Source organism: Lipomyces japonicus (assembly GCF_038497905.1).
Source record: "Lipomyces japonicus strain CBS 7319 unplaced genomic scaffold V1514scaffold_1, whole genome shotgun sequence".
NCBI classification, from domain to species: Eukaryota; Fungi; Ascomycota; class Lipomycetes; order Lipomycetales; family Lipomycetaceae; genus Lipomyces; species Lipomyces japonicus.
Genome location: NW_027117813.1, coordinates 70765 through 93650, shown reverse-complemented (window position 1 = coordinate 93650; position 22886 = coordinate 70765). Strand labels below are relative to the sequence as shown.

At 39.7% G+C, this 22886-nt stretch overlaps 10 protein-coding genes across 10 annotated transcripts; 3 read left to right on the top strand and 7 right to left on the bottom strand.

The window, feature by feature from the left end:
* Positions 1-359: 359 nt before the first annotated feature.
* V1514DRAFT_652 (uncharacterized protein) lies at positions 360-2067 on the top strand. Its single transcript, XM_066930093.1, has 2 exons — positions 360-1323; positions 1386-2067. The coding sequence occupies exons 1-2, from the start codon at positions 568-570 to the stop codon at positions 1881-1883; spliced, it is 1254 nt and encodes a 417-aa protein (XP_066786059.1). The 5' UTR covers positions 360-567; the 3' UTR covers positions 1884-2067.
* A 248-nt stretch (positions 2068-2315) lies between these two features.
* On the bottom strand, positions 2316-3023 carry V1514DRAFT_317126 (uncharacterized protein; the record flags this gene model as incomplete). Its single annotated transcript, XM_066925824.1, has 1 exon — positions 2316-3023. One exon carries the CDS (start codon positions 3021-3023, stop codon positions 2316-2318), a length of 708 nt encoding a protein of 235 aa, XP_066786058.1.
* A 775-nt stretch (positions 3024-3798) lies between these two features.
* Positions 3799-6663, bottom strand: V1514DRAFT_323142 (uncharacterized protein). The gene is made up of 3 exons (XM_066926191.1): positions 5908-6663; positions 5599-5839; positions 3799-5541 (listed from the first exon to the last, which is right to left on the bottom strand). Exons 1-3 carry the CDS (start codon positions 6510-6512, stop codon positions 4102-4104), a joined length of 2286 nt encoding a protein of 761 aa, XP_066786057.1. The 5' UTR covers positions 6513-6663; the 3' UTR covers positions 3799-4101.
* A 1016-nt stretch (positions 6664-7679) lies between these two features.
* V1514DRAFT_274166 (uncharacterized protein) lies at positions 7680-9190 on the bottom strand (the record flags this gene model as incomplete). Its single annotated transcript, XM_066924846.1, has 3 exons — positions 7680-8383; positions 8444-8984; positions 9038-9190. 3 exons carry the CDS (start codon positions 9188-9190, stop codon positions 7680-7682), a joined length of 1398 nt encoding a protein of 465 aa, XP_066786056.1.
* A 371-nt stretch (positions 9191-9561) lies between these two features.
* Positions 9562-11202, bottom strand: V1514DRAFT_323137 (uncharacterized protein). The gene is made up of 2 exons (XM_066926190.1): positions 10496-11202; positions 9562-10443 (listed from the first exon to the last, which is right to left on the bottom strand). The coding sequence occupies exons 1-2, from the start codon at positions 10914-10916 to the stop codon at positions 9575-9577; spliced, it is 1290 nt and encodes a 429-aa protein (XP_066786055.1). The 5' UTR covers positions 10917-11202; the 3' UTR covers positions 9562-9574.
* Positions 11203-11328: 126 nt separating this feature from the next.
* Positions 11329-13333, bottom strand: V1514DRAFT_323134 (uncharacterized protein). Its single transcript, XM_066926189.1, has one exon. The coding sequence runs from the start codon at positions 13061-13063 to the stop codon at positions 11675-11677; it is 1389 nt and encodes a 462-aa protein (XP_066786054.1). The 5' UTR covers positions 13064-13333; the 3' UTR covers positions 11329-11674.
* V1514DRAFT_631 (uncharacterized protein) lies at positions 13222-13722 on the top strand. The gene has a single exon (XM_066930080.1). It carries the CDS (start codon positions 13380-13382, stop codon positions 13677-13679), a length of 300 nt encoding a protein of 99 aa, XP_066786053.1. The 5' UTR covers positions 13222-13379; the 3' UTR covers positions 13680-13722.
* V1514DRAFT_300376 (WD40-repeat-containing domain protein) lies at positions 13562-16587 on the bottom strand. Its single transcript, XM_066925528.1, has 3 exons — positions 15932-16587; positions 15733-15856; positions 13562-15664 (listed from the first exon to the last, which is right to left on the bottom strand). Exons 1-3 carry the CDS (start codon positions 16455-16457, stop codon positions 13765-13767), a joined length of 2550 nt encoding a protein of 849 aa, XP_066786052.1. The 5' UTR covers positions 16458-16587; the 3' UTR covers positions 13562-13764.
* A 525-nt stretch (positions 16588-17112) lies between these two features.
* On the top strand, positions 17113-18541 carry V1514DRAFT_323130 (Sucrase/ferredoxin-like-domain-containing protein). Its single transcript, XM_066926188.1, has 5 exons — positions 17113-17533; positions 17600-17682; positions 17769-18028; positions 18103-18279; positions 18326-18541. The coding sequence occupies exons 1-5, from the start codon at positions 17149-17151 to the stop codon at positions 18435-18437; spliced, it is 1017 nt and encodes a 338-aa protein (XP_066786051.1). The 5' UTR covers positions 17113-17148; the 3' UTR covers positions 18438-18541.
* A 117-nt stretch (positions 18542-18658) lies between these two features.
* On the bottom strand, positions 18659-22088 carry V1514DRAFT_345528 (uncharacterized protein; the record flags this gene model as incomplete). Its single annotated transcript, XM_066929233.1, has 4 exons — positions 18659-18688; positions 18730-20859; positions 20932-21376; positions 21448-22088. The coding sequence occupies 4 exons, from the start codon at positions 22086-22088 to the stop codon at positions 18659-18661; spliced, it is 3246 nt and encodes a 1081-aa protein (XP_066786050.1).
* Positions 22089-22886: the final 798 nt, after the last annotated feature.

The following is a 22886-nucleotide window of genomic DNA, read 5'->3' as shown; positions in this document are numbered from 1 at the left end:
TCGACCGATGCTCTCTTCTACCCCACGCCTGTTTCCATCGGCCGGCAGCAAAATCTGCCTCATATCATTCGAGAAAAGTGTTCATAGACGAAAGGTCGGCTTCATTTTTTGCGTTAATTATATTATATACAGTGTGGATCACGTGATTTGAAGTGCGTTTCGTTTGCGCATTTGCAATCATCCATCCATCCAACCTCAAAAGTATGGGGAAATTAATACGAGCCAGCCACTTGTTTGTACTTGAACATGTACTGTGTATTGTCCATATGTGTGATGCGATAAGCACATAAACTCAGCTCATTCATCATCATTATTGATTGTCAAGGCGCGTCAAAAGCGCGTTCGTTGTTTTCAGGAGAGACAAACAAACGAACGCGTTCCGTCGCCCTTTATCCGCACCCCCTTGCCCGACGCGTTCTCAGGTGATAAACAATGGCATTCATACCGACTTGGTCAAGTCGTATTGTTCTCTTCACGATGGCATTTGATTAGTCTCGCGAATATCTCTTTTTTTTTTAACTTGTTTTATTTCTTACAGAGACTAATCATTTTTTGTTGCAATTATAAATGAACCTACTATCAGTTGCTTCCATTATAGCGCTCGTCTGTTCACTATTTCTACCTATTCTTGTCGTTGGCAGGTTTTTTGCCCACTATTTTTCTGGATCTCATAATCCATCGTTCAAATCATTCTGCAATAGCAAAGGTCCTATTTTGTTTGGTGCTTTTGAACGTCGCGTGCTCGGTCTGTCGTTTGCTCAATGTCTATGCGCAATCTTAAACTTGATCGTGTCCTCCGCATTGGGCCAAGTTGAGTGCAATGATGAAATGTATGGTACTTCGGTGTTGCCAATCTTGCTTTGGTTAGAGACCGTTGGCTTGCCCGTGTGCCATCTTGTGTTTTTCGTTCCTTCAATTGTTGAATCTTTTCATCATGCAACCCAGTCGAGGTTTGTTGGCAGTGCATCTCATCATCATGATGATGACCCTGACCACGTCAATATTAAACAATTACTGCTATTTGCTGCTAAGCTACTCTTATTCTTGGGGATCACTGCCGTGGCTTGGCTGCCTGTATTCATTTTATATATAAATGATTCAACCGTGTCTACCTCTTGCTTTTCACCATCAAATTCGTTGATATGGTACATGGAGTCGTCTATTGCCATCGCCGGATCGACAGTCATGTGCTTGCTTATTGCTTTGTTAATTTTAAGCTCTTTTGGATCATACGGTTATATTCGTATGCACCGTTTGAGTAACCGGAATGCGGGCTACATTTTTGCCGCGTATGCTTTCATCGCGGTTGCAGTTATCTTCACAGTAAGATTTTATATTAATTTTGGTCACATGATGTTTAAGTGACTAAAACTAAAATTACATAGGCGTTATGTTTGCCAGAGTTGCTTTATCGTGCGGTTAATTTGAATAACGACACCAGGTTGCCTGTTCCTACGTCATTTAAACTGGTGACAATCATTGCCCTGCCTCTTCATTGTTTTTTACTCTGCATCGTGACTGGTTTGGCGTTTATGTTTATCGCGCCGTCTGAGCTGGCGTTTAACGTGCGAATAACTGATGCCAACAACGATATTGATGCCAGGCAAGGCAGGTTTTCGTTATCATTTTACGCCAGTCCTCGGTATGAGGATCGGTATGCTAGTGGCGTTATGGGTCAAGCCAGCAAGCATTATCATCATGAATCTGCTGAATCCATTATCAACGAAAAGCCAATTTATGATGACGTGTTATTCCAAGACGATGAGTTCTTGCAAGTACCAACCTCACCATACCTTGTGAATGCGTACAATGCCAGTCTTGATCATACTCCATCCATGGTGGAAGCACCAAAGAAGATAAAGTCAAGGTTTAATTTTATTTAACGACCTTGTGATTTACTGAATCTCTTGATTAATTGTCTTCAAAATGTCACATGATTTTTTTTTTTTTTTTTTTTTTTGACGCCGTTATATGGTACCAGGCCATGTTAAATGGTAATTGGACGGTTTGGTTAAAGGCGGTCATGTTGTTGCCCCGTTAACTTTGCCAGTTCGTGTCGAGGGTATCTCCACAAAAGGCGTAAGTACGGGGTAATATTATTTCATTACGGCATGAATTCCTTTTAATATATGCCTGTATGCGTTTAGGTTTTGTAAATAATTTAAAGCGCCGGCGAAAATGGCCATGACAATTGGACTTAATGAGCAGTAACGTACCATAAGTATATACATATATTATATAATTAAACATTAAGCATTCGACAATAAACAATAATGAATTAAATGAACAAAAAAAAAAAACTAAATGATCGTTTGTTAGGAACGATAAAATTCCTTAGCTTTAATTGAAACCAAGGTTTGTGTTGCCTTATATGCCGAATATTCCAAAACAATTCCTCTTCGAAGACACTCTTCATAAGTTGGAAGAGGTGGCAAGCAACGAAATCCCATAGACGCAAACGATCGGTGACCGTTTTTTTTAACCGAAGCTGCCACCGCGGTATCATGATTAAGCACCGGCTTTTGCGGATGATCTGCTTTAGACTCGTTAGTCTTAATTTCAGGTTCAACCGTGGGCTCGAGCTCGTCATCATCATCGTCATAAACTTGTTCAGTTTGCAATTTCTTGCAAAGTTCGATTGAACGCATGGTACTGGAATCATTCCATGGCTCATAAGTATAAAAGCCAATACTGCCAGGCGAGCCCTCATCCGGACTACCAGACAACGAAGAAGCAATTCTAGATTGGGATCGATTCTTACGTTTTGTAATTAATTTCTTTTTTGTCGTTTTTTTGCCCTTCTTAGCCGGAGCCGGCTTCTTGGTTGCTGCAGCAGTCGTATCCATGGTTGATAAAGATTGGATGGTGGTAGTTTTTTCGGTGGCCGCCGGCTTGCGAGCAGTGCATGCCTTTATAGGGATTTTCTTCTGCGGACCAACGTCTTCTTCAATCTTGCGAGGCGAGATTCTGCACTTGCGAGTTGATCGACGTAACATTGTGTTGCGCAATTCATTCTCGTTCATCGTTAACAAGTTCAGCAAGTAGGATGAAGATAAGACGCAAAGAACCAAAACAATTAAAAAAATAAAAGAAAGCTGATTGTTGCTTAGGTATAACAAGCCCCTTTGATTAAAAGAAAAAATTGAAATAAAAGGAAAGGATATTTCAAAGATTTATAGGCAGTGTTTATTTCCTTGTCGAACCAAACAAGGGACGTTTTTTGATCGACATTTTCGTATTTGTTAGGATTAACACCTTGTTCATCAATTGTTCGCCACGTGCTTCCTGGCTTTTCTGAGCCCGGGAAAGATGGTATCTAGATATACATGGAAAAAAAAAAAAAAAAATGTCAAAGGTATGCTATCCATTTAAAAATATATGAAAATATGATCAGTTTTTAAAATCACAAAATGTTTCAAAACAGCTGTCGGTAATCAAAATTCTTTTTTTCCCCCTGATATCGCGATTAAAAAAAAAAAAAAAAAAAAAAAAAATATAATCACATGAGATTTGCATTTTGCATTTTGCATTTTGCATTTTGCATTTTGCGATTCAATTAGCGCGATCAGCAATTGGGCTGGGCGTCAGTCATGGGAGGGAATTTTTTTTCATGTGAACAAACAACCAACAAGGAAAAAGTGACAATGGCAATAGAAAAAAAAAAAAAAAACACGCGAGAGACGATCATTTGGCAAAAAATATTGCCAAAACTGTAACGTCCCAAATTGAGTACGATCTATTTTTCCTCTAGATATGAAGGAATTCTCAGGTACCCTACCTAAACTACACAATTTTATATTTTTTGAAAATAAAAAATCTATTTGCGCACGCGTTTTATACTTGTAACTGTGATTTGTGAATAATCATCAAATTGCCATTACAAACTTCAAAGAATATAAAAAAAAGTCCAAAAAAAAAATCTACTAATGTTCCTTCCCCTTCTCCTTCACCCAAAATATATATCTATGAAAAAAAAAAATGAAAGCAAAAAAAAATGTGACGCCTCCAATCCAAATCTGAGCCACATCAAGTAAAAAAAAAAATAAAACTGAAAATATGAATTACAAAGAAAAAGTTCAATGACCATAACCATGTAAAGAATTATCTCCATCTTGGCTTTTCCGTTGCGGTACTAGTTGCAATACTTTTGCGAGCACCAGTGGCAGCAGTCGTACGTCTTAATGTCTTCACAGGAGAAAATTGCCCAGCGTCAGTAGGTTCTCCATCCTGATCATTGTACTTTATATAAAATTTTCGTTGAGAGCTTGGTGATAGCCCAGGTGTAATCTTATATGTCTCCGCCGCCGAAGTTTTAGACCTAGACGGGATTGAAGGAACGGGTGGAATAGACTTCTTTTCAGGGCTACCACCTAAAATTTTTAATCGAGATTGCTTATTGGCCAAGGAGTGTAAATTAGGAGTGCTGGCATGATGATTAAGGGTATTTCCAGGCACCGTAGTAAATGGATCCTTAGCAGTCGATGCCGTGGAACTTTTACTTTTCAATGTGGATGAAACCGAACGTGGCGTACATTTTTTCGCCATGGCAGTAATGGTACCTGTGGTATAATGCGGAGTAGAAGGAGTTGGACCAGGAATAAGTGATTTTCTTGCCGTACTTTGCCTTGCCATTCCAAGGTCCGTTGAAGTTTTCCTCGGCGTTGTCAAACTATAACGGTTCGCGGATGACGAAATGACCGTGCTAGTAGGCTTCATAAATTTCTCAGTAGCATGAGGCTTTTTAAGAGCTGAATTTATAGAAGAAAAAACCTTTGGCACAGGCGGCACACTATTGGCTGGAATACCCGCAGTAACAGGCTGAAATTTGCCAGAGACACGTCGTTTTGTTTCTCGGAATCCGGTACCAGGCGTGACAGCTCTTGGAATTCTTGAATTTGCCTGCGGAGCATCATAAGAATCAGGACCGAGTGATGGGCGCTTGCGAACAGGGATTGCGCTTTGTGAGCCAATATCAGACTTGTGTTGGCGAATTTTTGACACAGTCAACGTGTCAGTTGCGGTATCATTAATCACGGGTGTTTGCGCTTGAACAACAGAATCTTCGTCGGTTGGCAATGCAGCAGATTCTGATAGTAAGTATTCGTTTTCAAAATTTGAAGCTGCCGAAGAAGAACGGTTTGCACGAAATGTAAATTCAAACGTGCTTGACGAAGATGATAATGAACGTAAAGATCCCAACGATAATCGCGACGAGTTCTCTGCATCACATGCTTCATTGTGACATAACGAGTAAACTTTTAAACCATGCTGACGATCCATGCGTTTGATTTCATCTTCCACATCATTCCAAAAACTGCTCAAATGAACATAATCTCGGTGAATTGATGCATCCGCGACAATCCTGTTATCTTGTGATCGTTTAAGCAAGCTAAAAATTTTCTGAATTTCAGGAATTAGTTCATTTGCTGAGGATTCATATTTTTTATAATGGCCTCTAGGAGCAGGTGATCCATTTATGTGTACGCCTTTTCCGGCGGCATCATTTATGCTTAATTTTAGTCGGCTGATTAGCTTTCGCGCCTTGGGTAGAGAGTTAGTGACCATTGCCGCGATAAACCGTTCCCATAATTTTCTTACCTTTACTACAGCATCTTTAAGAGTAGAGGACCATCGTTCTTCTCCTAATTGACGTTTGATTGATTCAGTATCGGCAAAAAGTTTAGCCCATAAATTTTCAATCTGTTCTTTTTCTTCAATCACTTCAGAAAGAACGTTTGGAAAATACTTTTCCAGTTTTGGTCTAAAATCATCAATTCTGATATCAAGAAAACTTAAGCTAGCTTTTAATGGTTGCAATTTTTGTGATAATTTAAATAGCCTTAATAATGAATTATTAGCACGCAGCCACAATAATTTCTTTTAAACTTGTTCACTTGAGCAACTTACAATGCGTTCTGCTTTTTATCTTGCTCGTTTAAACTAACAAGTTTCCCATATCCAGGCATGGGACTTTGTTGTAAGGATTTTAATAATCCGTCGATATCGACCTCTTCGGAAGGAGCAGTAACCGAGGAAAATTCAATGCTTTGCTTTCTAATATCGTCCACTATTTCTTTGCATTCCATCATTTCTCGTTCCAAATCCAAAAATGTCATTGAATGAAGTTCAGACCATTCCAGAGCAATGTCAACTTCCTGCCGAATCTTCCGTAATGCTGATCCGATGCTCATGGTCATAACCTGAATTTGCCGAATCACCATTAACAAGTCGGTGTCATCTGTCTGAAGCCCGATATCAAAATCTTCTTTTAATAATTTGTATTTTTCTTCAAGGTTACTTAAAACATCTGCCCCTTCTGCTGCCCATTGCACGTCACCTTGAGAATGCAACAAATCAATTCTTAATCGCACTGCTTCCAAATCTAACATTATTCTTCGAAGTGATTCAGAATCTGCTCGGTAATAAGTCATAATTATTGGCTCAAATAAATCTTCAAAAGATCCAAACGGAGCTCTATGCCTTTTTCTAGGCGTGTTCTGATATGGAGGCATGGCTTGGTTTTAATGCATCAAACTTGTGAAGATATGAACGTCCTTTTGTTGATTTTAAAAATCTAATCAACCCCAAAATATAATATATATATACAACTTTAACTGCTTTTGTGTACGTATTTTAATATTGGTGATGCAATCAAAATATTACTATTTAATTGACGGATCCGGAGGAGAAGAAGGGTTTGTGTACGCCGGTGTGTACATGTAAACATTGCTAACCTAAATTAGTATTAGCGCGCAAAGAACGCTGATACCACGGCAACGGCGATTACATACATGCTTATATTAACTATAAACGTTAACGTTAACTTGCATTGATTAACTAACTAACGAGAGAACCTTGAATCGACGACATATTGGTGGTTCTCTTTTCACTCTTTTTTTTTGTGATTTAGATTTATATCAACAGTTGTCTATATTTATTATGTACAATTCACGAGCCAGCCTGTATCAGTTTATGGAACGTGAACGTTAATCAAATGATTCTCAATAACATTAACATTCGCCTCAACCATGAGAACCATTGAAAAACGAGCATGTAAGCCAAAACAGTGAAATCATGTTCACGTCCTAGCTTGTAATCAACTTCGTAACCGCCCGTTTTTAAAGAAGTCGCCCCGAGAAACAGGTGCATACTCTCGAAAAAATCATGACAAATATATATAATACGCGTACTCGATATAATTCAGCAGCGTGCCGTGTCGGGGAGTTGTGAATTCGTAATTATTTGTTAATCTGGCATAATTTCATGATGCACTACTTGTATTTGTGTGTTTTAAACTACATAACGTGCAGCAACAATAAGCCGGTACTTGTAATTTCGTTGTTCCCTATCTGCAGACCTGAGATCGGCCATTGCCCAGAAGCTTGCCGAATCGCCTACAAAGCAATCTTACAAGTATATGACTGGCCGTTTATTATTGGTATAACATTATTATTTTACAAATCCTATCAAATATTGATAAAAGATGCACAAATTAAATAACGTACTTTTAATATTGCTTAACTTGGACAAACCAAAAAAGAAAGTAAAAATAAAGTCACATAAATTTTGGTCGATAATAAAAAAATAAACACAAAATTATACTCCGCAGATGATAGTATACAAAAAACGAAAAAAAAAAATTTGAAAACCTACCCAGAAATCATTGAATTATTTTAGTCTTACTCCCAAGCGGTAGACTTTCCACGTGCAGGCCTTTTAAAACTACGAGAGTAAGGAATCCATCCAAACCCAGACAACAAGCTCACGGCCAATACCTTTAAAATATCCCTCACCAAAAATAATACCAGAAACAAAAAAAGAAAACTAAACAACACAATCACTTGAGATGCAACGTTCGCGTTGTCCTTTATGATAAACGCATCTGTCGTGCTTACGGCCACGTTCACCAGGCTGTTATATGTCGTACCAAACTGTGACCGGGAAGAAACAGGAATGATATACTTCTGAAGAGTATTTCTCCAACCCCTTTCATCATCTTTTTTAGGAAAAGGAATACTTATTATCTTGGGATCTTTCAAATGTTTAATTACGGCCGTAGTTATCTCGTCATATCTTCCGGACTTGATCGTTACAAGAATAGTTGCATCCGGATGAGCATCAAGTCTGAGTTTAATCAAAAACGAATATAAATCATCCCCAAACTTTTGATCATTAACATTCTGCTTCAACTCCTCATCACCGACATTGATAATTAAATATTGAGGAGTCGTTAATTGATATATATGAGAAACATGAAACGCATATTGGCCGGAATGAGTCAATCCTCGTTTATAATAAGAATTCCTGTAATGAGGATTTAAAAGAAAATATTGATCTGACAGAGATGTTGTTTTAGAAGTGCAATTTGATGATATACAGTCACCTGCAACGTGTTAACGAGAAAACGAAATGCAAATTCTCAAGGAAAAAAAAAATTAATTACCAGTAGTAACGTGAGCATGTCTAAATGAAAGACTTTCCGCAGCTTTGAATTCTGCACTTCTTAAAGCAAAATTTTGATCGTTATGTGAAGCGCCGCCAATGAACTCAACATAAGGCTTGCTTTGATCTTGTTGCTTCCATGCATAGTCCTGTCTAATAACTGAGCTAGGTATATAAATTCCTTGGAAAGACAATGGAGAAGTTCGTCTTGAAGAGACAATCTTAATAATATGTGGATCTCTATTATCAGGCACGTATGGAGTCTCCGCGGATTTGAGGGCTTCAAAATCAAAGCCATTCGCCGTAGTGTTGATGTTAATATACACCGGGCCCTTTTTAACTGAATCTAAATCAACAACTTTGTATACTTCAAACGGTTCGCCATCATCAACTGAAATTGTGTATGTGAGATTTGTTGTTTCGAAAATACGAGGCTTAAGAACGAGCGTGCAATAGTCGCCAAACGTGAGAACAGTCAAGTACGTGCCAGGCCATACCGATGCCTTAAATACTTCCCTAAATCGATGCCACCGTCCAGTAAACTAATGAAGAGTTAGCAAATAAGCCATGCATTTATGTCATGACAGAAACTGACAGAGAATAGTGATGGATTGCCCAAAGGTGTGAGCAGAGTTTGACCAGAAGGCTTATATTTGGGATCAAATTTATTAGAATGAACACCTTTGGGATCCTTTGCATCAACAACCAGTGCTAATATTAATAGCAGAACTGGGATAATGCATGTCATTACGGATGTCCGTCGGGGGCGCATGTCGAAGCGCATCCTTCCTTATGCAGGGTCCAACGCACGAGTAGAATTGAAATAAAATATGTACACGGAAAAAAAAAGGAGAACAAAAAGAAAAAAAAAGCACAAAAAGACTATTCAATTGAAAATTGCAATGTGAATTAAGTTTCCGGAGATTGTTTGTGCCTCGTATTGGGCTTGTCCTGGCAAACAAAGGCGACGCAATAGATTTTGAGTCCTCGGCCAGGGGCTTCACCACAATTTAAGACGCATTGCGGATGTACAATTTTATTTCCCAAGAATTACCCTAACCCAGAGTAGTTTATACAACACATACTTGCATCACCGATCAGCTGGAAATGTAATATGTTTTATTATGATTAATTATAGCACTAAAAGTCTTTCATACTGGATTGCCATGTCACTTGGACTCCTCACAGTCTTAGGAGCCTGGCCTTCAGCATACAAGCCCACTACAATTTCTGGCCTGTTCAAGTCTTGACCTTGAGCTTCCCAGAAATTTAGTTCAAAGTCATCAAAATCCAAAAGTAACACGGAATTGCTCGTTGGAACGTGAGGTCCCGAGTTTATTATAACCTCGATATTTTCCATCGCGCGAGTCCGCTTGCCTTCCACGTCGATCCTCTGCAGTACGGACATGTGAACAAACTCGTTAGTAAAGTATTCACCTTCAAGATTGACGTGGTTCCGTTTAAAAAATCCCCTTTCTTTGGTATTTTTCTTCAAATTTTGATATTTTCCCAACGACCGGGTTGACCTGCCCAGTAATAAACGGAAACGCCCTGTAAGTCCGCCGAAATTGTTCCCGATTGGACCTAAATACCAGACTGACTGCTTTGGATACAGGCGCTCCATCGGAACAGGTTGATTCCTTGAAATGGAATTTTCAGAAATACTTGGGTATAACATTTCTCCATCTCTACAGGTGTGACCTGAGATATAATTGACATGAAGGTAATTAAAATTAAATTCAAGAAAATGTCTGCACTTTGAAACCATCCAAACCAAACAACCATCCGACAGAACATTAGGATGATCAACACGGGTGCTTAGCATATTTGATTTGCCAACACTGTGGTTGATCTTCCCTCCACCAATATTAGCATGAACACCAGAAAACCATACCTGTTGGAATTTATCAGGATCGTGATCCTGATCAAAAAACCACAACGCAGGTTTAAAATTATTCCTGTCCTCATCTATTGAAAGAGCATGAAACACATGCTCAATGTCTAATATAATTCAGGTCAAAATCAAGTGGGGCACGCATGAATAATTACTTACTTCCTACCGGACGCAAGCTTGTGAGATCATATTTATGCTTTTGCCACGGAAATAATTTTGGTATTCCTAAAATTCCCACGGTATCAAAACATCCAATCACTTTAATCTTGATAATATCAGGTAAATATAAAAGACTTTGTTGTACAAATTTCGCTTGCCAAGCTTGAATCAAGTCGGAATCTTCAAAACCTTTACTAGCGTACATCTCAAAAACATTGACAAATTCTGTCACTGCTGGCTTTTTGAAAATGCCAAAGTCTGCAATAAATGTTGCTATTTCTCGAACAAGAGTAGCACCTTTTGAAAATCCAAAGAAGAATAACTCATCCCCCGGCTCATAATTGTAACAGACCGTAATATATAATGACTTAAGTTGTTGCATGATGCGTTTGTTGAACATGTTCGGCAACATTTTCCTCATGGATTTAAAAAAGCCTTCTGCTTCTGTACTAAATTCAGAATGATATAATACTATTTGAGGAATGCTATTTCCATTGCGTCTATCGGCTGGTTGGATTGCACGCGCCAGTCGAGTGATGTTAGTTGGGTTCGCGGCGTCTTTCGACGATTTTTGCCAAGTACCTGTCCTTAATCAGTAAAAGGGTTCATCTCAATAATAAACAAAATACCATCAGCCAATATGATTAAGCGCTTAAAAGACATTTTTTTTTCGCCTGACTGATTTACTTGTGAAGATAACGTTGCAGTTTGTATGTTTGGTTTTCCGGGCAGTTTGCTAATGTTGTGGTTTAGGGGATTTAACAAAAGCGTCGAAAGTCACATGCTGCTTTTATCATTCCAAGAAACTAGTTATTAGATCAAAACTTGAGTACATGTATGACAATTGATTAATTTCGACAGTATATTATATATATTGTACACCATAAATGCAAAATATCATTATCAGCGTAGACGATCTAACGTTAACAAAACCAAGATATTTAATGTCGTATGATCTCGTTTCGTTACAAGGAATTAAAAAACCATCTTTTACTATAACTACGAAATTTATACAAATTGCACGTTCCTGTGTAAGCATAAATGAGTTTGAGGCAATTCCCATAATAAGACTTACATTTATTAAGAACATGATATCATAACCGGGATGCAATAACCAAAAGAGTAAGGAAAAAAAAATTAATCAAGTTCCTTAGATATTTCACCAGCGCGACAACTAATTTAATCAAAGAGATTTGCTTGTTTAGTTTTCGTAGCAGGTGGTTCTCGAACAGTTACATAATAAGTCCATGTCCTCAGTACTGGCACTGCAGTCGTTCTCGTAGCAGCCACGGTCACGCCACGACTGTTTGTAGTTGCGTATATAATTTCAGTAGGCACAAGTGATGTAAATACAAATCTTGACAACGACAAAGTCGGCGTTGCACTAGACGAACGTGCACCTGCGACCAATCCAGTTGACGTCGCGGCACGGCTTGAAGAAATAGTCTGATCAGAAGACCGCGCAGCAACGGAAGTAGTTGAAACTACACTATTGGAAGATTGTTGCCTTGTTGTAACAAATGTGGCAATCGAAGACCCTGTTCTATCTGACGCAGTTAAACTTCTACTTGATGCAACAGCTGCAGATACGCTAGCAGAGACTTGTGATGATCTAGCAAATGCAGTAGACGAAATTGATGATGCCACTTTACTTGACAAAGTTGATGATAATGATGATAATGATGATGCAGAAGAACTTGATTGTAACGGTGACGACACAGTTGAATCCGAATTTGACTTATTCTTTCGCGTTCCAACACCGACACCGACGCCGACACCTACTCCAATGGCAACAGCAAGAAAAACTAAAAGAGCCACAATCCAAACCAATTTTCTTTTCTTATTATGTGGTTCCTTTTCTGCTACTTCTCTTGTAGCAACCGGAGTTGACGTTTGCTTCAAGTTTTCTTTCGACCGTGAAATTTGTTTGATTGTAGAAGAATTCACAATGTGCGCGGCAGGCGCTGAAGTACCAGACAAGTCATTCTGTATACTACTTGGTAATGTGTCTTGATGAGGAGGAAGAGGTAGAACTGTGCTCGCAGCTTGCGCGGGAGCAGCAACAGCAGCAGCAACAGCAGCAGCAGCAGGAATAGTCCTAACCGACCCAGTCGACGATATGTCGTCATCCAATGCATCAGTGTAGTATGCATCGGTTTCCGTACCGTAAGTAGAACTACCCACCCCGCTTGCTGATGAGAAAAAGCTTACGGTACTGGCGGTTGGTGATGGTGGCACGGACGCATCTTCAGTCACATGTACGTCCACTTCCTCTTCTGCATGTTGCAAAGTAAGCGGATTGCCACGCTGATGAGCAGCGCTCACTTCGTAAGTTCTCGTGGCAGACCCAGGCGTAACCGTGCTGCCAGAAGTGGTCGATGACAAGGAAGGCGTGCCGGAAATTCGACGAGGATTGACCACAACTTGCGTGGGTCGCGAGCCGACAATGGATGCGGCGGTTGCGGTTTGAACTTCAGAATCAACCGATAGTCGAGGGGTTTCTTCATCAAATTCCGACCCAATTGATGAAGCATTCGAAGGCCGATGTTGATGGCGAGGTTGTGACATTATGCTCCGTCGAAAATGATCTATAATAGATACGGTTATCGCGTCGGGTATGCACGAGAAAAAAAAATTAAAATGAGCGGAAAAATGTATATATATATATATATTCCTTGTCAATCACTTGTCCGTTTTTCTTTTCTTTTGAGACAATCCCCCCAAATTCGTTGGGATGATTAACCGCTTGCGTGAGTTGATGGTTCATGTGCAGCCAATATATTCAAGGCCCTCTTTTTTTCGGCGGCGTTAAGATTTCAATGCTTTTCCAAACTATACTTCCTTTTCAATAAGGTTTCACATAGTTTAATGTTCAAATTAGGAAATGCCTACTTTTATAAATTTCCTAGTCTGTTTGAGCCTAACTTGTTTGGGCCATTTAATTAATTTCCTTGTTTCATCAAATTTTAAAAAAATTACGTTTTGCCTCGTTTATTCCTTGATCAGAACAGATAACTTAGTTATAATGTATTACGTATATTATATACCGCCACCTGGTTCCATTCATGCGCTTTCATACAAACATTATGTAGAATTTCATCAGTATAATTACAAATTAATATTTATATTATTTATATATATACAAAGTATTTATCAACTTTACGATAACTGCAAACGCCATTGAGTGAACAAACTCCAAAACAAAAAAGGATATCAACTAAAAATTATAACATGGACGAACAAAATCGTCCTGAAAGCGAAACAAGGAATTATTTGATAACCCGACATTTTTTCAACGCGTCCCCATTTTCCGCACCGGCTCCAAAGTCTTCGATATATAAAATCCCCTTGCGATCGACAATGATTAATTTTTGACCGTTAGGGGAAAAAGCAATCGAAGCAGCTTCCGAAATCTTGTTTGCATTCGTAACATCTACTACTGCAACCACACGCCGATGTTCAGAATCCACGCGAATGAAATGAGCCAAGAACACTGTGCCATTGCGATCCAAAAATGCGATTGAATTGGCTCGAGGTGATATGGCAACCTGATGCGTTGTTGATCCAACTTCATGGAATCGGGTAACCACTTTTGGATGTAGCAACCCACTGCCATTACCGCCACTTCCTCCATTACCACCATTACCACCATTACTTCCACTCGTGGCTGATATCGGAGCATGATGATAATTTCGATTAGTAAAAGGTACGCTAAAATCAAAGTCATCATCAAAATCGTCTCTACTTGAAACAACGCCGTTGCTTGAACCGCTGTGATTTTTACCAAATCCTCCAACATGGTCCGCTGAGGGAGAAGAAAATAGAATCGGCACTGAAACAGCAGGAATGTTTGTATCAATAATAATGGGATACGCGTTATGCGCTACCGAAGAAAGTGCGAGAAGACGGTTTCCTGGGAAAAAGCGAATACATGTAATACCTTCAGACTCAAACGAAGTATTCAGCTTTCTTGAAGATCTAATTATTAATCTTGGATTAGATGGATCATATAAATTAATAACCATAAACCGTGATTCCAGAATGGTACTGCAAGTCAATAATTTACCATCATCAGAAAATGAAATCATATTAATTGGATCCCTGTATGGCATGTCAATTTGTATGGTTTTAATTTTTGAAGACGAATCTCCGGTAAGATGACTGAGGTTATGTAAAATTATCACCGGCAATTCGGTATTTGAGACTGGATCACGGGAAGTAATGCCACAAGCAAGTAGATTCCCATTCCGAGAAAGTGCAATACAACGTATTGGAAAAGGTGATATGTCCGTAAATATTGGCTGTCCGGTCTTTTCCATGTCATGAACACGGAGAACACCATTGGTACCAGCAATCGCAAGGTAACGATTAGACATTGCCGCCATTGTCTGAGCCCATGAAATGCCACGTAATTTATCCTTAACATCCTTCTGTCTGTATCTATCAAATGATGCGCCGTATTCACCCGTAGATTTTCCTGCGCATATCGTGATTGGTCCAGAGCCTGGCTTGTATTCAGTAGGAATCGTCAAAACCTCCCACCGCTTTTCCGAAATTAGAGCAAACCTTGTAGTATCTGGAGATATGGCCGTGGCCTCAAATAATTTGCCTCGTGGAATAACTGAAAATCCTTTGCTTGACTGAGTCACGTACCGAACATCTTTTCTATAAATCGGATAATTTTCGGCAAACATTTTTTCTCTCGATTCGTCTTCCAAACCCAGTATGACCGGTTTGAAATCTTGATTTGAGCTCAAGTTCCATGGTTCAAGAGCCGATTGAGCTGAACTGTATACTCTTTTTTGTTGAGGTTGAGAAGTGGGTTTATATGCAGGTAAGAAAGAAGCTTGGTGCGATGCTGATGGCAAAGAGACAGTGAACGAGGCCGAACCATCACCCTTTTCGCGCTCATCACTACCAAGTTTGCGAGTTAATCTAAGACCTTGATTTAATATATCGCTCGATAAATTACTGTTATTATTGCTAATCATGGTTTGACGAGCCACAGTAGAAAATAAATCAACCAAATTCATTTTGGGAGAAGGTGATTCGTTCGCGGTTTGAGAATTCCATCGTTCGGAACTGGATCTTCTGCTTTCAGAAATTAAATCCTGACTGGAAGATTGACCACTGATTGTAGAAGATATTCGTGGCAAAAGGTTGCTATCTCTAAACAAAATAACAATTAGAATTTGAAAAGAAAAATAGCCCAACAATGAAGTATAATAGAAATGTACCCAGAAGCGATGGTTTCCAAAAAGTTTGGATTCCCAGTGTCAATATGTAGTCTTGGAAGATTTGGCACACCTAATTTTACTATATTTGAATTTGTCAAAGACTGTGAGTTGGCTTGGTATGAACCTAAAAGTAAAAGTTTAGTAAAGAAGAAGTTCAAAAAAAAAAAAAAAATAAAAACTAAAAAATGAAAGAACTTACTTTCATCCTCAACATCGCTACCAACTTCCTCAGGTATACTTAACCCAATTTCTTTTCGCTTGTCCATGACAATCTTATAAAGATTTCTTAAAGGCACAACCGGCTTTTTCAGTTCGGTAGGGTTTCCACAGCTTGGGCAGACTTTCAACTGAAGATTCGGTAATCGCGACCGAGCCCATTGTTCCGATGCCACGCAGCCACATGAGAGCACTGAAAAATCACTGCAAGGAATGCCATAACGTGAAATGGGGCAATTCAGTTCTTCAAGAAGAGCGTCTAGAAATTGAGTCCAACTATCAAGAGTACTGGATTGAGAAGACGCGGAAGAATGAAGATTTGACGTATGCGTCAAATCAATTGATGAAGATTCAAGTGCAACTGAAGCTTGAGCAGATAGACTATTACTCTGACCATCATTAACAGCGCTAATATCTGGTATCAGGCTTTGCGGGTTAAACAATACTGACGATGTTTCTGGCAGCTGAGACGACGGGGCAGTGTCTGATTTAAAGACGGTGTGCGCCATCCAAGCACCAAAACCTCAACAGCTTTGTCAAAAAACCTGTATTATTGCTTGTCAAAATAAGAAAAAATATTCAAAACTTTGAGACGTTGATGATGATGATGATATGAATGGTTTTCTGTTAGGATGTAAACAAGAGATGTCAAGAATTGAACTTAAGGAACGAGATGCAGGGTTTCCTAATTCGGGATTCCCCCCCAACTGCCAACAAAACTCAATTACTGTTAGAGTTATTCGAGAAAATGCAAACGATTGTATTTGTTTATACTCCGATATTATTACTATATATATATGAAACCCCGACTAACAGAATTTATTAAATAATGGTTTAAGTTATTAATTAAAGCAAATTTATTAATCTATACTACAATTTTTTTACAGAAGGAGCACTATATTATAAATGTTTATCAAATATTCGTGCACGTTTTACGTTAGATAGCGCATTTTTTTTTATCATGATTTTCGTATTTATAAAGTAACAAATTTTTTATTGATAAACCGAGAATATATACGTAATACAGTATATTTGTTGCAGAATCTTGTACATTGGCTTTATTATTATTGGTGGATTTAAATTGATATTCATTTTAAGGTTTCTTGGAATATCGAATACTAAGGACGGGCCTAAACTAAAGGGGTCCAGTTGTTAAGTCCGAGTAATACATTCAACATTTTTTTTAGATCAAAATGGAAAATGTTTTCATTAATTTTCAATTTTACTTCTCTTCAATTATTTTTTTTGCATAGGTATTCTTTTATAATGACATTTTTTGCCAAATCAGTTTTAGGCAGAACGTGGGCGCTGCAAACTTGGTCGTTGTCATGGTTGCAGCCTGCTGTTGTCGAACTGCGCGGCAATGCAGGTCATCATTATTTACGATATTTCACAAGTTCAACACCATCAGATGGTGAAGCTGGCAACAAATTTGTTGATTCATGTCCCCGACCAGAATTTGATAGCGGATGTACGTATTGCAAGCCAGAATATCCTGCTGATTTGCCGGTCGAGTTCGGTGCCGCGTTAGGTGGCACTGCGCCATCAGTGGGAAGACACGTTGTTGTTGCGACAGGAACTAATGGTAAAGTATATATATGCAATTTATTTTTAAATTTGAAAGAAAAAAAAATTAATTTTTGTGATACAGATTGGCCGAGTAAGCCTGAATTCGACCTATCGTCATTGCAGTCTAAAGTTCGAGAATTGCAGCTATCTGGTATCAGACGAGACGTAATTACGCCAAATTTACTTTTGAAGCGTTGACGGTTCAAAATGGGGAATACTAATGAATGAAATATATATATACATATATCTAGCACGATTTTAATTTTATGATTACAAACAGTAACCTGCCGCCGGACCCGTCGGCAGATCCATCCCGGGAATGGTCAGTTTATCTTTATCCCGACAACTTGTATTTCCCTCGATTGCCGCACTCACAAGGCGAGCGATTTTTTAAACGATTTTTGGCCCCCAGTAAAATTAATGAGGCCAAAGAATTTAAATCCAACGTGGAAGCTTATCGAGGTGATTATCCGGTGGTATTAATATGCGGTCATGCCACTCGTGATGCAAGGTATGTTGTTGATTATTCACAAAAAAAAAAAAAAAAATTCTGGTCGCGCAACTAAAATTAATCAATAAAATAAGATGTGGCATTGCAGGTCCATTATTAGAAAAAGAATTTATTGCCGTGTTGAAAAGCAAAGGCTTAATATTCGATGAACAAAGCAAGACTGGTGTTAGGGTTGCTCAGGTTTCGCATTTAAGCGGGCACAAGTATGCCGGAAATGTTGTAATGTTGACAAGGGACGGAACGTCAATCTGGTAAGAAAAAAAAAACTTTTTAATATTGCTTACTAAAATATTTTAGGTATGGTTTGGTACAACCAGAAAATGTTCAAGGTATTGTAAAGGAAACCATAGAGAACGGAAGGATCATAACCGAACTATATCGAGGAGGACAATTTTTGCATAATATATAGATCGATAAATTTGATATTCATAGTGTGTATACGTCACATATTAAAATAACAAAAATAAAAAAATAAATTTTAGACTAATATTCAAAAAAAAAAAAAAAAAGAAGACATTGTTTGCAAAGAATTTGAATAATAAAACTTCAATAAATTGTAAAACCTAGAATGTAAACATCACAGACAGTCACTTCTTAATCGTTCGCGTCTTTACATGAACATCCTTTTCTTTAAATTGCTCGTCCACAAGGTCGCTGATACTAGATGTGATCGAAGAAGTTGGCGAAGTAGAATCACTGACGGTCAAGTCGGTGGTCTTTTCCAGTTCTCTGATTACGTCATCAGTTAGGGTTAGCTTGCCGGACCAGATCCCGAAGCGGCGTTTGATGGCTTTCCAAACTTCAACCACAGCCAAGTAAACCACGCAGGCAGCAGCAACGACACCCCATTCCCATGAAATCCCTAGATGCTTGAAAACATCTTTATTAATAATAGGAATATAAATAACCGGGAATGTTCCTAAAAATCCTCCAATCACTGCCCAAAATAAAAACTTGTTATAATATAGGGCAGGGAAAATTGAAAACTTGGATTTATGACGAAACGGGTCGAGATTAAATAATGACCGGCCAAAATGTTTAACCTCCCAAGCTGTCAACAAAAGCAAAAACGACAGGACTGCGAACGAAACCGCGCGAGCTCTATAGACCGGATCACAAGTCGCGTTATACCCGTGATTGCAATTTATGCCGAGCTCACCGCTTTCGGCGCCGAAAATAACAACCACAAAACTGACAAGGCACAGGATACCCATCGCAGTACCATATATCATCTTGTCGACAATGACTTCTTTGGTAAACACGCCAACCTTGAGGTCATGAGGCGGTCGAAGCATGATATCCGGTTGTGCTTCTTCCATGCCCAGACCCATGGCCAGGAACGATGACGTTATCATATTGGCCCACAAAATCTCCAGAGGCGATAGAGGAAACACGGAAACGCCATCACGATCCTTAAAAGCTAATCCGCATAGGAGAAGAATTACTTGCGAAATGTTTGAAATCAAGAGATGAACCAAGAATTTTTGAATGTTATCAAACAACCTGCGACCTTCTTCAATCGCGCGAACAATGCTGGCAAAATCATCATTGGTTAAAACTATATCGGAAGCATCCTTAGCCACGTCAGAACCATTCAGACCCATCGCGATACCAACGTCGGCTCTTTTCAGTGCCGGTGAGTCATTTACACCGTCACCCGTCATTACACAAAATGCCTTGCGGCGGTGCAGAGCATCCACCATGCGTACTTTGGTGGCCGGAGCACAGCGAGCGATTACTAAAGGTAATTCCGGCATGGCATCAATCTCGGAGTCACTCAAGGCATCAAAGTCTGCAGCGATCATTACGGCATGAGGAAAAGACGTAAGTGGCATTGAATCCGACAAGATTCCAGTCTCATACGCAATAGCTCTTGCAGTTCCAGGATGGTCACCAGTGAGCATATGAACTTTAATGCCAGCACGCTGTGATTTTAAAACCGCGCCGCGGGTCTCAAGTCGGGGAGGATCGTAAAGACCCGTGATACCAAGGAACGAGAGCTCAGTTTCAACCTGGTCACGCTTGCTAGTGTCAATTGTAAGGTCTGCGGGCAGGTGACGAAATGCGATACACAATACCCGCAGACCATCACGGGTCATGTAATCAACTTTTTGGCGTAATAATTCTGCGTCAAAGCTGGCCTCAACAAGAGACATAGAAACGGCCTCGACAGCACCCTTGATAAATACATATCGCTCTCCATCAGGTGATTCATATACCACACTCATGCGCTTTATTGACGAATCAAATGGATGCTCAACCAAAATTTTCCATCCGGAGGCTTCAAGAGACTCACGTCTGGCTGCAAAACGCATGGCAAATACCTGAAGGGAGATTTCTGTGGGTTCACCATGGCCTGACCATACAGCATCAGAAGATGTTGATTTCTCATCTATGGTTTTGGAAACCGTGGCCAGATTGCAAAGACCGATGGCAGTCAGAAACATGGAAAACGTGTTGTCATTCCCAGTTTGGTTAAGAATTTTTTGAGGTTCAATTACTTTATTATTGACTTCTAAATAACCAGATTCGGGAGAATAAGGAGATGTCGTGTTCCGGACTGCGATTGTCTGGAGACCATCAAGAGCGGGCACCCAGACCCTGCGCGTGATCATTTTGCCCTGGGTCAAAGTTCCAGTTTTATCAGAACAAATATCAGTAACACCACCCAAGGCTTCCAAAGCTTGCATTTTTCGAACCAAGACATGACCCTTCGCCATGGCCTTGGTCGCAACTGACAGCGTGATTGTCAAAACAGCGATAAGAGACTCAGGTATGACAGCAACGGCAACACAGATGCCGTAGATTAATACGTCACTGTCCACTATCCACTATTCAAAAAAAAAAAAAAAAAAAAAAAAAATTAGTTCCTTGGGCACAGTTATACATTAAAAGCGACTTACTTTACTCGCAGAAAACACAATGATTGCTAACAAGATAGCCATGCCAAACAAAAGAATGGCGAATTTGGACAACGTAACTTGAAGTGGAGTTCCAACAAGTCCCAATGTCTTTTTTAAAGAATATTTCAATTTTGCCGAAAAAGCTTTAAATACAAACTTTCGATCAACCGATGAAACTGAGTCAGAATCATCATTCGAACAATTCGAATCCGGATCAGTCTTTAACAATTGAGCAATTTTGCCAACCTCGGTGCGCATGCCTGTAGCAACTACTATGCCGGTACCACGACCTTTCGTGACAACGGAAGACGAGTACGCAATATTGGTGCGATCACCTATAGGAATGGACAAATCATCAAAAGTATCATAAGGTGTTTTGGCTGCGGCGAGAGACTCTCCAGTGAGAAGAGCTTCATCGCACTCCAAATTCATGCCTTCAAATAGTCTAACAACTCATTAGATACCAACGAGCCAGTATTATTTTTATGAACCAAAAAAAAAAAAAAATGTATTTACCTTAAATCTGCAGGAACAACGTCTCCAACTTTGATCTTCACAATGTCACCGGCGACGATATCTTGTGAAGATATCTTGAGAAGCTGACCGTCTCGGATTACGGTCGCCACAGGAGCAGACAAGGACAAAAGAGATTGCATGGTCCTCTCGGCCTTGAAATCCTGAACAAACCCAATGACGATATTGAGAAAGATGACAACGGTAATGACGCCGCCTTCGATCCAGTCTTTGGTGCCGTATGACAGCGACATGGCTACAACGAGCACGAGCGTGAGCGAGTTCGAGACCTGACGAATCAAGATGCTTAACATTGACGTGCCGCTATCACTTTCGAGAACGTTCTTGCCGTCGGCGTCAAGCCTGGCGGTAGCGTCCTTGACCGCAAGACCGACATCGAGGTCACTTTTAAGGGTGGCTGCAATGGCGCCAGGCTGTTGCACGTGGGCAGGAGCATTCAGCGCATCATGATGATGGTGCTTGTGCTCCTTACCGTCAAGCGGAGAAGAAGTAGCCGAATTGGCTTCCTTTATGAGCGGCGGAGGCTCATCTACTGTTTCTTGCTCATCGGGAGTTGAGCCACATATACCAGATGTAGATTCAGGCGGGTCATTTGCTTCTGGCGAGGACGAGGTGTTGACCATTCAATACAAAGATGAATATATCGAAAAGATAAAGAAAAAAGAATGAGAGAGACTGGTTATATAGATAATATATATGTCACGAACCCGGAAAAAATCTGTAAATATAACTTTTTTCCCCTACTGAAGGTCCTTCCCAGGGGCCCTTTTAAATAAGCAAAAAAAAAAAAATATAACAGATGACCTGCAGGGGTGATAATAGGATTTGGAGTTAGCTTGCCAACCTTATTAACCTTATGCCGGCCACAGTTGCGATTAGATTAGCTTTACGTCACACGGTACCCAACGTGATGACGTTTGTGAGCCTGGGGACCGGGGAAGTTCAAGAAGCCGGGCAAAGAACGAAGCGCCGGCGTCGTTTTCTTCATTCCAATTTCTTTCAGCACGATTGCAAGTGATTTTTTTTATTCAATACATCTACCATAATAAGTCATTGTCGGTATGTTTAAATTCCTTTCGTTGGCCGCCGGCTATGTATGTAGCCATTAATTTCTTGGAAGTCGCGCGATCGCAGCCAAGATTCGCGAATTGGGCCGAAGTATTGGGCGCTGCGTTAATATGGTGCATATTGTACGGTACGTGCGTGCAGTTACATAAACCAATACACAGCCTTGTAACTGCTCAGCCCCCACAAGGCAAAGTTCGGTACAAAATATGGTACCGTTGCAATTTTATGGATAATAATTGTAGTTATGGTGATGAGCAAACGAAAAGCACACCAGGGGTGATTAAATGTACGGCACGAAGAATATGTATACTTACTTCTCATTCTTTGTGCTATTTGTGCAGGCATGTTCCAAA